Source organism: Heterodontus francisci, chromosome 23 (genome assembly GCF_036365525.1).
Source record: "Heterodontus francisci isolate sHetFra1 chromosome 23, sHetFra1.hap1, whole genome shotgun sequence".
NCBI lineage: Eukaryota > Metazoa > Chordata > Chondrichthyes > Heterodontiformes > Heterodontidae > Heterodontus > Heterodontus francisci.
The window spans coordinates 42504298-42519876 of record NC_090393.1 but is presented as its reverse complement, the minus strand read 5'-3'; the positions used below and the strand labels follow the sequence as shown (position 1 = coordinate 42519876).

The following is a 15579-nucleotide window of genomic DNA, read 5'->3' as shown; positions in this document are numbered from 1 at the left end:
CTAGGAGATTAACCTTCCAAGACTTGGAGATTCCAGAGCAATCCTGGTGGGTTGGCAACCCTGCTTGTTACTTGAAGCTCGAGTCCCAAAATCACTCTTGTTATTATTGATTCCAAGTGCCAAGGGATGAACTATGAGGATAGATTAATTAAGTTTAAGGTTTATACTGTGGATAGAAGGTTAAATGGGATTCTATTGAAGGGTCTGGAATATTAGTTGGAATAAAGATAGGAGCAGTGAGACAGCAATCTTGTATCAAGTAGTGCAGACCAGTTGTTAAAAGTTTTTAACACTCTGATAAGCATTTGAAATAATTTGTCAAGCAAAATGATCATCAGAAGACATTGAGCTTCAAAACACAGCTTAATGTTGGCAAGAGTGACTTGGGATAAAGGAGAGACAAATTTCGATGCGCTGAATGGACCTTTTAACTTATTTCTGCTCTGTGATGAGCATTATAATAAGACATGGCATTTCCTGCTCGTCACATTAGCCCTTTACTTATTTTGCAGTGATTGCACCATTGTTGAATACTGCTATTGATGACCACTTATGGAGCTTCCTCATCTCAAAATAATTTACAAGGCTCATGTCACATTGGTACACAAGATTGATTTATGTATGACACCACACATGAGGTTGCTATGGGATATTCTGACCATATCCCATCTCTCATTGTGCATGAACTGGAGAGCAATTTTCATCAAGTTTAGATACACCAACCACAGCAGGTGTCTCTGATCTCTTTCAGCATTGAACTCCGAAGAAGTTTGGTGTTCATCAGCTTGCTTTAAATATCTTGTTTAAGCTAAGAGACCTCTGCAAATCATCATGTAGGATCTGTTAAGCGCATTTATTTTTGATCAAATTAATGTATCCTTCTGCATGTTTGCTTGCTTACCAGCACAGACTATATACTTTAACATGAGTTGTCTTCTGCAACAACAAAAACTTAGGTGTATACAGCACCTTTTACATAAAACGTCCCAAGGTGCTTCACAGGAGCATTATAAAATATAATGGCACTGAGCCACATAAGGAGATATTGGGTCAGATGACCAAAAGCTAGGTCAAAGAGGTAGGTTTTAAGGATTGTTTTGAAGGAGGAAAGCGAGGTAAAGAGGTATAGGGAGGGAATTCCAGAGCTTCGGGCCTAGGCAGTGCAAGGCATAGCCACCAGTGGTGGAGTGGTTAAAATGGGGATGCTCAAGAGGCCAGAATTAGATGAGTGCAGATATTTCTGAGGGTTGTGGGGCTGGAAGAGATTAGAGATAGGGAGGGGTGAGGCCATGGAGTGATTTGAAAACCAAGATGAGAATTTTAAAAATCACAACTTTGCTTGATTTGGAGCCAATGTAGATCAGCAAGCACAGAGGTGATAGTTGAATGGGATATGGTGCAAGTAATAGGTTGAGTAACATTCTGCACTGGCATAATCTCGTTTGCATTTCACTCCAGTGACTGTTTCAGTCAAACAATTATGTTGGAGAGACAATTTTCTTCATAAATGCATCACTAGCACCCAGGACGTTTATCTGGAGATTGAGCCCACCAACGTGGACGATAAGGTTCTCAATTGTTGAAACTTTTCTCATTGCAGATCATAGTTATTCCTACGAGACTAGAATAAGCTTACAATTAAGTTTGCAGTTGTCCAAATGTATAATATCAATTGCAAATTTAATCCTGTCTAGACTTCATTTAGTTTTTCATGCATTACAATACATGAACACAATTTATTTGCATTATTTGGCTACTCAGCATACTAAGTCAAAAAAGGGTTGGAATATTTTGCAGTTAATTGTGATCAACAGCAAAAACAACCTGCATTTATATAACACCTTTAACAGAGAAAAGATCCCAAGATGCTTCAGCGGCATAAAGAAAAAAGGGTGCTGAATCAAAGGCGATCTTGAGGGAAGCGACCAAATACTTGATAGAAGAAGTCAGCAGGTTCTTCAAGGAGAAAAAAGATGATATGATATAGAAGGATTATAGCGGTACATAGGCAGTTGAAGGAACAGCCACCATTGGTGAAGTTGAAGGAAGTGTCTCAAAGGAATGGAGCGATCAGGAGCAGTTGGAGAAGGTTAGAGTTGAGGAGGGAAAGGCCCTTGAGCGATTAAAACACAATTGCTGTTTTATGGTACTTGGAGCCAGTATAAATCCGGGAATACAAGAATGCTGGGTAAGCATGTCTTAGTATGGGAATGGTATGGTTACAGCTGGATGAAGTTACAGAGATAGGGGAAAGGCCATGGAAAGATTTAAACAAGGATGAGAATATTAAATTTGAGGCATTGCTAGATTGGAAGTCAGTGCACCTCTGAGCGCAGAGGTGATGACAGAACATGACGTAGTTTAGTTGATTAGGCAGATAGATGGCAGATCTAGTTTAATGCTGAATAAAATGAAGCATTATGAGGGAAGGGACAGTGAAAACCACCATTCTAAATTGAAAAAATCTCAAGTGGGGGTACAGCAATTTATGGCGCCAGTTATGTTGAACTTTAAAGGTGGTCGTGCTAATACAAAACTGCAAAAGACAAATTGACTTCTGGGTGTTGTATATACCTATGGGCATTGAGGGTTAGGGGAAGATTTTTTGCACAAGTTTGTTAATGGGTGTAAACAGGATTATCACTCAATCAAGGGGAAGTTGGAGGAACTTTTTTCATAGAGGGTTCTTGAAGCATTGATTACTGTTACCCCACAAATGGAAATTGATGTAGAGACTCTTCATTTAGAAGGGATTTGGATCTGAAAAGATTATCTCTAAGGGTATAAGGGGAGGCGTAGGAAATTGCTTGAGTAGCTTAAAGGGACAACCACCAATTTAGGTTTGATGGGTTGTAATTTTTATGATTCCGTAGGGAGTAGTAAGTAAATAAATACATCAAGGCAAGAAATATGAAATGAATTGCAAAATAATTTGCTCATTGGAATTGATTGATTTAAATGAAAGTGATAAATATGAACAATACTGCTTATAAATTCTAATTGGACTACGCTCTGGAAACATCATCCAGCCGTTTTACACCAGCTGCTTGATTTTTGTCAATATAAATTCGTTTCAGTGTGATACCACCAGCATGCTGCAAATGCATAATGAATAGTTAGTGTTGAAATGCAGAAAAGAAGTAATTGGTGACTGTGAAATATGTGTGATAAGTTTAACCTTTTCCCGTATCGCAATGCTTTTCTGTTTTTTTTGGCAGTGCTGTATCCAGAACCTGTCTGATCTGTTTTCCATAACCTGGTGCATATCCAGTGGTTATGAATTTCATTTGCTTTAAACCCAAATATGTGAAAATTAATTTCAAACCAGTCATGAATGAATTTGAGGGTTTATGTGAGGAATGATGCAGCCAATGTTCAGATCGCATATTTTCCTTTTCCTTTTGGCATACTAGCAGCAATAAGGAATCTAAGCCTGATGATATTAATGTGGCCTGTTTATTAAGAAAATAAGATTGAGTTATATTTTTAGACAGAACTAATCCATTTCAATTTTTTAATAAATCTAAAATTAGTTGACGTGAATGTTCTGTTATTTTTGTTAAATTCCAATTTGAGTAGATTTTTAAGAGATAAAGAAATAGCAAATAGGGTATATTAATAAATAAGGGGTTAATCATTTTTGGCTTTTACAGGATTAATTTTCCAATTTTTTTAATAAGAAAGTTCAGTTGGTAATTTCAGAAAAGTAATATTTCATATAAAATCTAAATGCCTCTTCTGGTGTCACTTAATGAATGCTTGATACAGCACTTAGAACTGTGAATGAGCTGACAAGTCCCCAGGTCCTGATGGACTTCATCCTAGGGTTTGAAAAGAAGTGGCTAGTGAGATAGTTGATGCGTTAGTTTTAATTTTCCAAAATTTCCTAGATTCGGGGAAGGTTCCATTAGATTGGAAAATAGTGAATGTAACTCCTTTATTCAAAAAGGGAGACAGAAAGCAGGAAACTACAGGCCAGTTAGCTTACCATCTGTCTTAGGGAAAATGTTAGAAGCTGTTATTAAAGGTGTTCTAGCAGGGCATTTAGAAAAAATCAAGGTAATCAGGCAGAGTCAACATGGTTTTGTGAAAGGGAAATGATGTTTAACCAATTTATTGGAGTTCTTTGAGGGAGTTACATGTGCTGTGGATAAAGGTGGATGTATTGTACTTAGATTTCCAGAAGGCTTTTGATAAGGTGCTACATCAAAGGTTATTGCAGAAAATAAAAGCTCATGGTGTAGGAAGTAACGCATTGGCATGGATAGAAGATTGGCTAACTAACAGGAAACAGGAGGCATAAATGGGTCATTTTTCTGCTTGGCAAGATGTAACGAATGGTGTGCCACAGGGATCTGTGCTGGGGCCTCAATTTTTTATAATTTATATAAATGACTTAGATGAAGGGACCGAAGGTCTGGTTGCTACATTTGCTGATGACACAAAGGTAGGTAGGAAATTAACTTGTGAAGAGGTCATAAGGGGGCTACAAAGGGATATAGATAGGTTAAGTGAGTGGGCAAAGACCTGACAAATGGAGTATAATGTGGGAAAGTTTAAAATTGCCCACTTTGGCAAGAAGTATAAAAAAGAAGCATATTATCTAAATGATAAGAGATTGCAGAGCTCTGAGTTGCAGAGGGATCTGGGTGTCCTAGTGCATGAATCGCAAAAGGTTAGTATGCAGGTACAGCACGTAATTAGGAAAGCTAATAGAATGTTATCGTGAGGGGAATTTAATACAAAAGTAGGGAGGTTATGCTTCAGCTATACAGGGCATTGGTAAGACCACATCTGGAGTACTGTTTACAATAGTGGTCTCCTTATTTAAGGAAGGATGTGAGTGCATTGGAGGCAGTACAGAGAAGGCTTACTAGACTGAAACCTGGAATGGGCGGGCTCTCTTATGAGGGAAGATTCGACAGGCTAGGCTTGTATCTGCTGGAATTTATAAGAGTAAGAGGCGACTTGATTGAAATGTATAAGATCCTGTGGGGTCTTGACAGGGCAGATGCGAAAGGATGTTTCCTCTTGTGGGAGAATCTAGAACTGTTCAAAAATAAGGGGTTGCCCAATTAAGACCGAGATGAGAATTTTTTTCTCTGAGGGTCATGAGTCTTTGGACTTCTCTTCCTCAAAAAGTGGTAGAAGCAGAGTCTTTGAATATTTTTAAGGCAGATGTAGAAGGTTATTGGGGGTAGGTGGAAATGTGGAGTAATCAGTTCTTATTGAATGGCAGAGCAGGCTCAAGGGGCCGAGTGGCCGCCTCCTAATTCGTATGTTCGTATAGTAATTGGGAATAAACCATTTGAAATGTTTGCCACAGAGTGCACCCTAAATATATTGAGCTCATGTACACTGTGTTTCTTCATTGTTCTAGAAGGCTTTTCTGGGCTTTAAAATAAATACTGGGTAGTATTGGGGGGGGTGGGTGGTGGAATTGGAGAGTCCCCTTAGACTAGGGGCATAATTATCTTTTGATTAGAGTGCATTAGATTCTGCTTATGCATATTTTTAAATCTAATTTTTTCTTTGTGGAAAGGATAAAATTACTGATTTCTGAAGTTTAAGTTTAGATATTCTGATTTTTAATATTCTCAGTAGGCATAGCATCGACAAGATATTGGAGCCAAATATGAGTATTTTGTTTGGGACTGATTATTTTTCGGAATCCATTTTTAGTTGTTTCATATATTATGCGATTTGGAGCGACTGTTTCCAAGTGAGATGAGAAAGTTCAGAGCTCCTTAGTGAAATTCAGAACAGTAAGGTGAAGCTGACTTTGTACTGAGAAATCTAAATTGTAAGTATTCTCAAGTGCAGCATTTGTTTCTATGATAAACTAAATCTAGGAAATATTGGATATACTCAGGTTAGGTAGCATCTGTGGAGAGAGAGAAGAGTTAATGTTTCAGGTCAACTGGAAAAAGTTTAGAGATGTAATGGGTTTTAAGCAAGTACAGAGGCAGGGAAAATGGCAGGGAGGGGAGGGAAAGAATAAAGAAGGTCTGTTTTAGGGTAGATGGCAGAAGAGATTAAATGACAAAAGGGGAGATGGTGCAAGGCAAAAAGGAATTCTAGTGAGAAGTAAGGAAACAAAAGGGTCCAGAGGAGCTGTAAATGGCAGCAGTAGAATATTACCAACAGCTGCTGTCTGAAAAAATTGGAGCAGTGGTTAGTAAGTTTTTAGACTGCTTTTTTTCAAAAACTGTGAACATGTTTCGAGCAGTGGCTCCTAGCTCGCAGAGGATGAAAAGTCATCATGCAGGTTTTGCGCAGACCATGAACACAGATCTGAAAGGATCCTCACTTTGAAAATCATGTAAAGATAATCAAGAGGAAAAAGAAAACTCCTTAATTGAAAATATTGGAAATAAATATACAAATCACGATCAGCAAAGTGATGGAAGGGGTTTTCAACAGCGCTATCAAGTGGCATTTGCTCAGCAATAACTTCACTGACAGTTTGGGCTCCACCTGGGCTGCTCAGCTCCTGACCTCATGATAGCCTTGGTCCAAAGATGGACAAAAGAGCTGAGCTCCAGAGCTGTGGTGAGAGTGACTGCCCTTGACATTAAGGCAACATTTCACAGAGTATGGCATCAAGGAGCCCTAGCAAAAATGGAGTCGATGAGAATCCGGTGGGAGGGGGGGGTGGGGGGGAACTTTCCACTGGTTGGAGTCATACCTAGCACAAAGGAAGATGATTGTGGTTGTTGGAGGTCAATCATCTCTGTCCCAGGACATCACTGCAGGAGTTCCTCAGGGTAGTGTCCTAGACCCAACCATCTTCAGCTGACCCCTCCATCATCAGGTCAGAAGTGGGGATGCTCGCTTATGATTGTACAATTTTTAGCACCATTCGCGACTCCTTATACTGAAGCAGCCCATGTCCATATGCAGCAAGACCTGAACAACATCCAGGCTTGGGCTGATAAGTGGCAAGTAATACTCGTGCCACAGAAGTGCCAGGCAATGACCATTTCAAACAAGAGAGAATCTAACCATCTCCCCTTGACGTTCAATGGCATTACCATCGCTGAATCCCCCACGATCAACATCCTGGGGGGTCACCATTGACCAGAAACTGAACTGGACCAGTCACATAAATGCTGTGACTGCAAGAGTGGGTCAGAGGCTAGGAATTCTGCCGCGAGTAACTCATCACCACTCTCCCCAATGTCTGTCCACCATCTACAAGGCACAAGTCAGGAGTGTGATGGAATACTCTCCACCTGCCTGGATGCAGCTCCAACAACACTCAAGAAGCTTGACACCATCCAAGACAAAGCAGCCCTCTTGATTGGCACCCCATCCACCACCTTCAACATTCACTGCCTCCACCACTGATGCACAGTGGCAGCAGTGTGTACAATCTACAAGATGCACTGCAGCAACTCACCGAGGCTCCTTCGACAGCATCTTCCAAACCCGTGACCTCTACCACCTGGAAGGACAAGGGCAGCAGTTGCATGGGAACACCACCACCTGCAAGTTCCCCTCCAAGCTACATATCATTCTGACTTGGAACTCTATCACTGTTCCTTCACTGTTGCTGGGTCAAGATTCTGGAACTCCCTTCTAACAGCACTGTTGGTGTACCTACACCCCAAGGACTGCAGCAGTTTAAGGCGGCAGCTCACCACCACCTTCTCTGGGACAATTAGGAACTGGCAATAAATGCTGGCCTTGCCAGTGATGCCCACATCTAATAAAAAACCCAGTTTATTTCGATTTCAATTGAAATGTTATCGTGCCATTTTGTTTTTAAAACTTAAATGCAGGTTTGTATGTTTAGAACGAGTTAGAATATTGTACCACAAGATTCATAAATATTGGATAGAGTGTCACATTTTCAAAATGCTTACTTTCTGATGTAGCTAGAGCTTGATGGAAGATAAATCATAAATATTTTAGTGCTAAAGGAGAAAATGTGCTGATTGTCATTATGAAGTAATGATAACAAAAGCAATTTTGCTAATATGCGATACACCAGAAATTGGATAAGATCTAGATTAACAATTATTTATGGTTTTACTGTACTATTTTGGATTATGTTGTGTAACTATATACTGGTCCAGACCTGAGATTATAGACTGAGAGGAAAATGATTTTGGTTGCATAAAGAAATCTGTTATATTGCTTTGTCTGTAACAATATAATATGCATATAATGATTCAACCTTTGAAAAGATATATATTGCCTTTTTAATACTTTAAAATATAAATGGCACATGTGCAATATGTAGAAATACGAATACTATAAGTATTTTTTGAGTAAGTACTCTCAAACTGATCATTAGTCTTTGTTAATGTCGGTTCGGTCCACTTCCAGGAATAACTGTAGTAGTAATTTTGGACCCAATGTAGTACAAACAGTAAATGACAGGATCACTTGCTTTTATCATTTTCATCATTTGCAAAGTAGCAGGGAGTGAGGTGGGGAGGGGTGAAGGTGGAAGTTGGCATGAAATTAAGGAAATTCATTGTGCATGTCTTCCTCCACCCTTGTTGACTTGCTTCCAAAGAAATCCCTTAAATGTCAGGCCAATCTTTTGATCCTTCAAGTTACACAGGCAAAAATTATGTTGGCGAATGTGTCTGCACAAGTCTTCACATGATTAAACTCAACTTTGCACTTTTTCAGCGCAGTTCTGAAGAAAAATTCCTTATGGTTAGAATCTGTTTTGAGCACTTTCAGTGTAGTTTGATTATTCACCGAAGTCTAATTCTATTCAGTTATTTCCAGCTATATTGGCATGGGCATAGTGAACAGTCGCTTCCAACAGGCATTGACATTGAATCCCAAACCCATAGAGGACTGTAGTAAATGTCATTTGAACTGGACAAATTGGCATCTGTTATAAGCATTTTATATAGTTGTGGAGTTTGATGTTTTGGCAGATTAGATGAATAGGAGCTTTATAAATGTAGACTTTGCGTGCCACGCATAGCTGTAAAATAACTTTTGAGATTTAAAAAGCAATCTAAATTGTGCCTTTTTAGATAGCAGAGACTTAGTTGAGTGTCGTAACAGCTAGAGCCCCATTTAGCACCGTACCATGCTACAGCTTATCTTGGCACTCAAGTTTAAGTTTCTGTTCTCTTGAAAGTCAAAATTTAACAAGCAGATTTGTTTGGAGATTTTTAAAAATTCCCAGTATAGTAATGCTAGCTTTGTTTGGGTGCTGCATTTGATGTTGCAGCTGATTCCTGCAGCCCTGGAATAAACTAGATGCAGTTCATTTGGAAAAACTCCTGCACAAGCCAGTCCATTATAAGTGGTTTATATTGCCTTTTTTAACTGTTGACATCTATTTTGTCAAAAGGGCAGTTGTTTGTATCAGCAATGTTCTACGGTTAAACTCGGCTTCAAATATTTGAGGTAGATTCTAGAACACTAAGTGTTCTTGCACAGGAATTGAGCAATTAAATCATAATTTTAGCTGTTTATAAGAGCTCTCATAATTATTACTATCTGTTCCTTTTTTTTCTACATCGATGAATATTACTGAACATGAAGATGAATCTGTTCACAAAACTTCAGTCAAAATATTAAATTAATTTGACTGAAGTATGATTATGCTGCAAAAACTTTCAACTTTTCAGACTTTCTTTAAAACTGGACTTGAGATAGAAATAATACATTATGATTTGTCAGGAGTGATGTCTCATTTATCGACTGAGTCACAAACGATATAATTAATTACAAGTGGAATGAATATATATGTATATATCCTATATATAAAACACACACATACCTATGGGTCTTCATTTTTTATTCACAAGCAAAAATAGATAAGTAAAAACAGTTAAATTTGTTATATATTGGATTCTGTTGTGGGCTGGTTTCAGTGGAATTAATGATCAAGTCTATGGTTTGCAATTCTGAAAGTAAATCTGAACTTTGCATTTTTTTTTTAATTTTCCATTTTTGAAGATAGTGAGTTAACATGCACAAAATTGAAAATATTACTTGGAAAGCATAGATTTGATACAAAGTAGCATTTTTAAGATGGATGCCAATTACACTTCTGTTGCAAGATCGTCAATTGTGGTCTGTTCCTAAGTTTTTACTATCCTGTTAATTCCTTAATAACACAAAGGCTGGGATGCTTACTTTGAGATTTTAATTTCCTCTTTTTCACAACTGAAGAAACTGTTTTTAGTGAGCGAAAAATTATTTTAGGAATGTTCAAAATTCCACTGAAACCATTTGGCTAATGGTGAGCAACTATTAGATTTTCCTCATGTTCTGTAATTGTATCTGCATTGTAAGGACAATTACATCTGCATAAGTGCACAAGAAAACTTGAGACAGCGCCTGGATTTTTGTTCATCACACACTCTTTCTCAGATCATAGGCAATGTTTGCACCTATTATGGATTATACCAAATTTATTTTTTGTCTTAAGAAATGCTGCACAGTTTAAATCACGCTTCTCTTCTCCCTTTCCTTCCCTTTAATGGTATGAGCTTGATAACTGCCATGTTCCACCAATGTGCAGTATTTCTCTACTGGATTGAAGGTTGATAAATCCCTTGGACCAGATCAGCTACATCCCAGAGTGATGAAGGAGTGGCTATAGAGATAGTGGATTCATTGGTGGTTATCTTTCTAAATTCTATAGATTGTGGAAAGGTTCTTGCAGACTGGAAAGTAGCAAATGTAACCCCACTATTTAAGAAAGGAGGGAGAGAGAAAACTGACAACTACAGACCTGTTAGTTTAATGTCAGTTGTAGGGAAGATGTTAGAATCTATTATAAAGAATTTGATAACTAAACACTTGGAAAATAATGATATGATTGGGCAGAGTCAATATGGATTTATGAAGGGGAAATCCTGTTTGACAAACCTGTTGGAGTTTTTTCACGACTTCAAATGTAGCATAGGTAAAGGAGAACCATTGGCTATGGTATATTTGGACTTTCAGAAGTCTTTTGATAAGGTCCCACGCAGGAGGTTTGTAAACAAAATTACAACACATGGAATTGCGAGCGATGTATTGGTATGGATCAAGATACATATATATCTGTATGGTTAACAGATAGAAAACCAGAGTAGGAATAAAGAGGTCATTCTCAGATGGCAGACTGGTACTAGTGGGGTACCACAATGATCAGTGCTGGGGCCACAGCTGTTCACAATCGCGATAAATGATTTGGATGTGGGGACCAAATGTAATATTTCCAAATTTGCTGATGACGCAAGGCTAGGTGGGAATGTAAGCTGTGAGGAGGATGCAAGGAGGCTTCAAGGGGATTTGGACAGGCTAAGTGAATAAGCAGGAACTCGGTGGGCCAAAGGGCCTGTTTCAATGCTGTATCTCTAAATAAAAAAATAATAAATAAATAAAAAATGTGAAGTTATCCACTTTGGTAGAAAGAACAGAGTAATTATTAAATGGTGAGAGGTTGGGAAGTGTTGATGTCCAAAGAGACCTGGGTGTCCTTGTTCATGAGTCACTAAAAGCTAGCATGCAGGTCGAGCAAGCAATTAGGAAGGCAAAATGGTCTGTTGACCTTCATCGCAAGGGGTTTTGAGTACAGGAGTGTAAAGTCTTGTTGTAATTGTATACAGCCTTGGTGAGACCGCACCTGGAGTATTGTGTATAGTTTTGGTCTCCTCATCTAAGGAAGTATATACTTGCTGTAGAGGGAGTGCAGTGGAGGTTCACCAGACTAATCCTTGGGTTGGTGGATTGTCTTATGAGGAGAGATTGAGGAAACTGGGCCTGTGTTCTCTGGACCAGGGTTGTCCAAGATTTGGCCCGCCAAAGCTTTCCATCCGGCCGGTGGCTTTAAACTGTACCGGGGGCCGTTCCTCATCCTTGCTGGGGGTCCGTAACTGGAGATGAAAAATTACGCATTGTCAGACTGGCTTTTAAAAAAGATCACAAGTCAGTTTCACTGCTGACAGGTCCTGACATCGGAGATTTTTAAAAGCCCGCATGAAAATCCCCGATGTCAGGATCTGTCAGCTATGAAACTGACTTGCGATTTTAAAAAGATGATCAACCATCTGCTGAGCGTTCCCGGTCTTTGCAATAGTCAGAGAAAGAGAGGGCAAGGGGGACAGAGAGAGAGAGGGAGGGCGAGGGGGTCAGAGAGAGGGAGGGCAAGGGGGACACAGAGCGAGTGAGTGTGGGGGTCAAGGAAAGGGGGGGGGGGGACAGAGAGAGAGAGAGAGAGAGATCACTCCTGACAGAATGACATCTATCCAGAAAACTCCCCATTGCTACAAGAAGTGTGCAGGCAAACATTGACTACTTATGCATGCAAAAGATTGCCAGGTGTCTCACTAAATCAGTGTCCAGTTTAGTGACCAGAAAATAAGTCAATAAATTAGTCTTCTCATTTAAAGCTTCTTGTCAAAAAAGATGCGCCTTTGTTGTTTTGATTAATAGTAAGATAAATTTTAATGCCTTTATCTTTCTGAAATTGTCTCTCTGGCCCCCCCATGTAAGATAAAAATTGTATTGTGGCGCCCTGTACGAAAAGGTTGGACAACCCTGCTCTAGAGTTTCGAGGAATGAGAGGTGGTTTCATTGAAACTTTAAAAATTCTTACACAGCGTGACAGGATGGATGTAAATCGGATGTTTTCCCTGGCTATTGAGTCCAGAACCAGGGGACACAGTCTCAGAAGAAAAGGGCCATTTTAAACTCAGATGAGGAGTTCCCTTCCCTTGGAGGGTGGTGCATCTTTAGAATTCTCTACCCCAGAGGGTCGTGGAAGCTCAATCATTGAGCATGTTCAAGACAGAAATCGATAGGTATTCTGGATGCTAATGATAATGATGGGATATGGGGATCGTGTGGGAAAGTGACGTGGAGGTGGATGATCAGCCATGATCTAATTGAATGGTGGAGCAGGCTGGATGTGCTGAATGGCCTACTCCTGCTCCTGTGTTCCTAATTACCATTACATATGTTTTGTCTCTAAGGAGAAAGTGAAGTTTTTAACAGTGATAATTCATATCAATTTTTTCTGATCTTTCACAGTGAGCACCTTTCCTGCTCCTTCACCTTCTTTCTTCACGGAGAGAGTAATGTCTGCACAAGTGTTGAAATTGCCCAACACCAACCTGTGTACCTTGTCAATGAAGAGCACATCAACATGGCATTAACGTCAGCCACGCCTTTCCAAGGTGAATTACAGAAATATTTTTCTATAACCGCTTAAGTTGAGCCCTGCAAACTGAAGTACTGTTTGTTTTTAGTATTTGTATAGAAGTTGCTGCTTTATTGTCATCCATTGTAGATGTTTTTGGATGAATATGGAAACTTGAACTGAACTGGGCAGTTGCATGTTGAATGTTTTTCGAAGGCCAGAAGCCTTAATCATTGGGGGCATGCTTATTCCCACACCACGCCCCCACTTTTTAAATTTCTTGCTAGGTGCAGTAGAAAGTTTGTTATGGTGTTATCTTAAGAAAAACAACTTGTAATTATGTTGCACTTAAATGTAGAAAAATATCCCCAAGTTCTTCAGAGTCTTTGTCAAAGAACACCAAATCAGAGGCGGAGATAGTAGGAGGCGCAAGAGGTGGAGAGTTTAGGGAGGGAATTTGAGAGTTTAGAGCTGAGGCAGCTTGAAGGCATGTTCACCAGTGGTGGAGGGAGGGGTATATCCAAGAGGCCAGAGTCAGAGGAACAGTAAATTAAGAGACAGCGAGAGCAAAGCCAGGTGAAGCTAGACAGGGATTTAAACAAAAAGTTCAGGCTTTTAAATTGGAAGTGTTGGATCAGAAACCAATGTTGGGGATAGGATGGAAGCAATAGAGTTTTGGACAAACTCGAGTTTGGCATAATTAAATGGAAGACCAACCAGGAGAGGTCTGAGGTGACAGAGGGTTGGAAGAGTGCTTTGGGAATGTTGCAGAAGTAGTAGTAGGTGGCCTTTGCGATGGAACCCATGTGAGTTTGGAAGCTTATTCCGGGTCGGTTAGGCTGCCAAGGTCGTGAACAGTCTGGTTCAGCCTGAGACAGTGGCTGAGGAAGGGGATTGATGGCAAGGATAGGGCATTTGTACTGTTTGTGTTTTGGAGAATAGATGAAAATTGGTGCTGTAAAATGTTAAATCTGTGGCGTATTAGAAACACCCATGCACTTGGCGTTGGCACTAAATCCAGGTTTTAGAGATAGCTACAGAAATCTATTTCTTACTTTTTTGAAAATTGTGATGTTTTTCTGACTATTTTTGGAATGACATTCATCATGTCTATAATTGCACATCCAAGTCTATGACTGTCACTTTTTCAGAGATTTTGAAATCCAGATCTCTCTCTCTCATGCTCCATGGCTTTTGGGCCATTATTAGTACTAGTTCATGATTCTTAAAAATTATTGTAGATCGCAGCATATAAGATGACCCCATTTTTCCTGCCCCAAAAATTGTTTTTGCATATACTCGGTGTACAAGTCAACCCCCCTTTTTCAGCCACGACATGCTATACTCACATTAGTAGTCCGCCGCAAAAACACGAGTACCCATTGTGCCACATTGACAGCATGGATGAAACGCCCTCTTGATATGCCCAGCAACCGAACTGTGGAGTGGAAAGTTTCGAGAACAGTTCCAGTGAAAACTACAGGTCATGAGCAGACAAGATTCATGGTGGTACCAGCCTGCATCACTGATGGAACGAAATTAAAGCCTATGGTAATTTTCAAACATAAAACTATGCTGAACATCAAGTTCCCTGCAAGAGTTTTGTGCATGTCCATGACAACGGTTGGATGGATGAGGGTGGAGTGAAATTATGGATCGATAATGAGGCATAGGCATCCCAGTGGCCTATGTAAAGAATGCAGCTTCTTAGTGTGGGATGTGTTCAGATCCCATATGACCAATGAGATCAGGGGGTGCCTGAGCAGAAACAACACCCATATTGCAGTTAAACCAAGGGGTCTAATGTCCGTAGTTCAACCTTTGGATACGTGCCTCAACAAGCTATTCAAGGATCGTGTTCGCGCCGAATCAATAGAGGGGTGGTTGATGGAGAAAAAAACCTTCACAGAGTGGAAATATGCACGCTGCCTCACGTATGTTTTGTGCGATTCCATCATCAAATCATGGATGCTATTTAGTGCACAAACTGTCATCAGATTATTAAAAAAATTTGGAATACACAGTTCAGTGGATGGAGATGAAGATGTTTTGTTGTAGTGATTATGAAACTGAAAGATCCACATCTGATTCTTAGTGGGATCCTTATGACGATGTCATAGTCAAAGTGACTCGAAATGAATTCAATTAACTCTTTGCTTCAGATGCTGAAGACAATGAATTTGACAGGTTTTAAAATGCTTTGGTTGTGGTTAAAGGTATTTTTGGAGAATTACTTCATTAAATAAACCATGCCATATTGATTTGATATGAATTACAGGTGTTTCCTTTTCACATTTCAAATTGGTGACCACCCCCACTGGCAGATCACATTTTATACTCTGATATAAGTTGACTCCCTTTTTTGTAACAATATTTGGAGGCATCAAAGGTCAACTTATAAGCTGCGATCAATAGTATTTGCTGCATTAGGCATCAGCAACAAAACAATTATTGTACATCTGAAA

At 39.5% G+C, this 15579-nt stretch overlaps 1 protein-coding gene across 4 annotated transcripts in view; it reads left to right on the top strand.

Moving 5' to 3' along the window:
• The window catches only part of LOC137382761 (mediator of RNA polymerase II transcription subunit 13-like), a 339747-nt gene that overhangs the window by 196894 nt on the left and 127274 nt on the right, over nt 1–15579 (top strand). For all 4 annotated transcript variants that reach the window (XM_068055158.1, XM_068055157.1, XM_068055159.1 and 1 more), the window contains one exon: nt 13006–13151. In XM_068055158.1, the coding sequence (XP_067911259.1) occupies nt 13006–13151 (146 nt within the window). The remainder of the gene's footprint in view (nt 1–13005; nt 13152–15579) is intronic.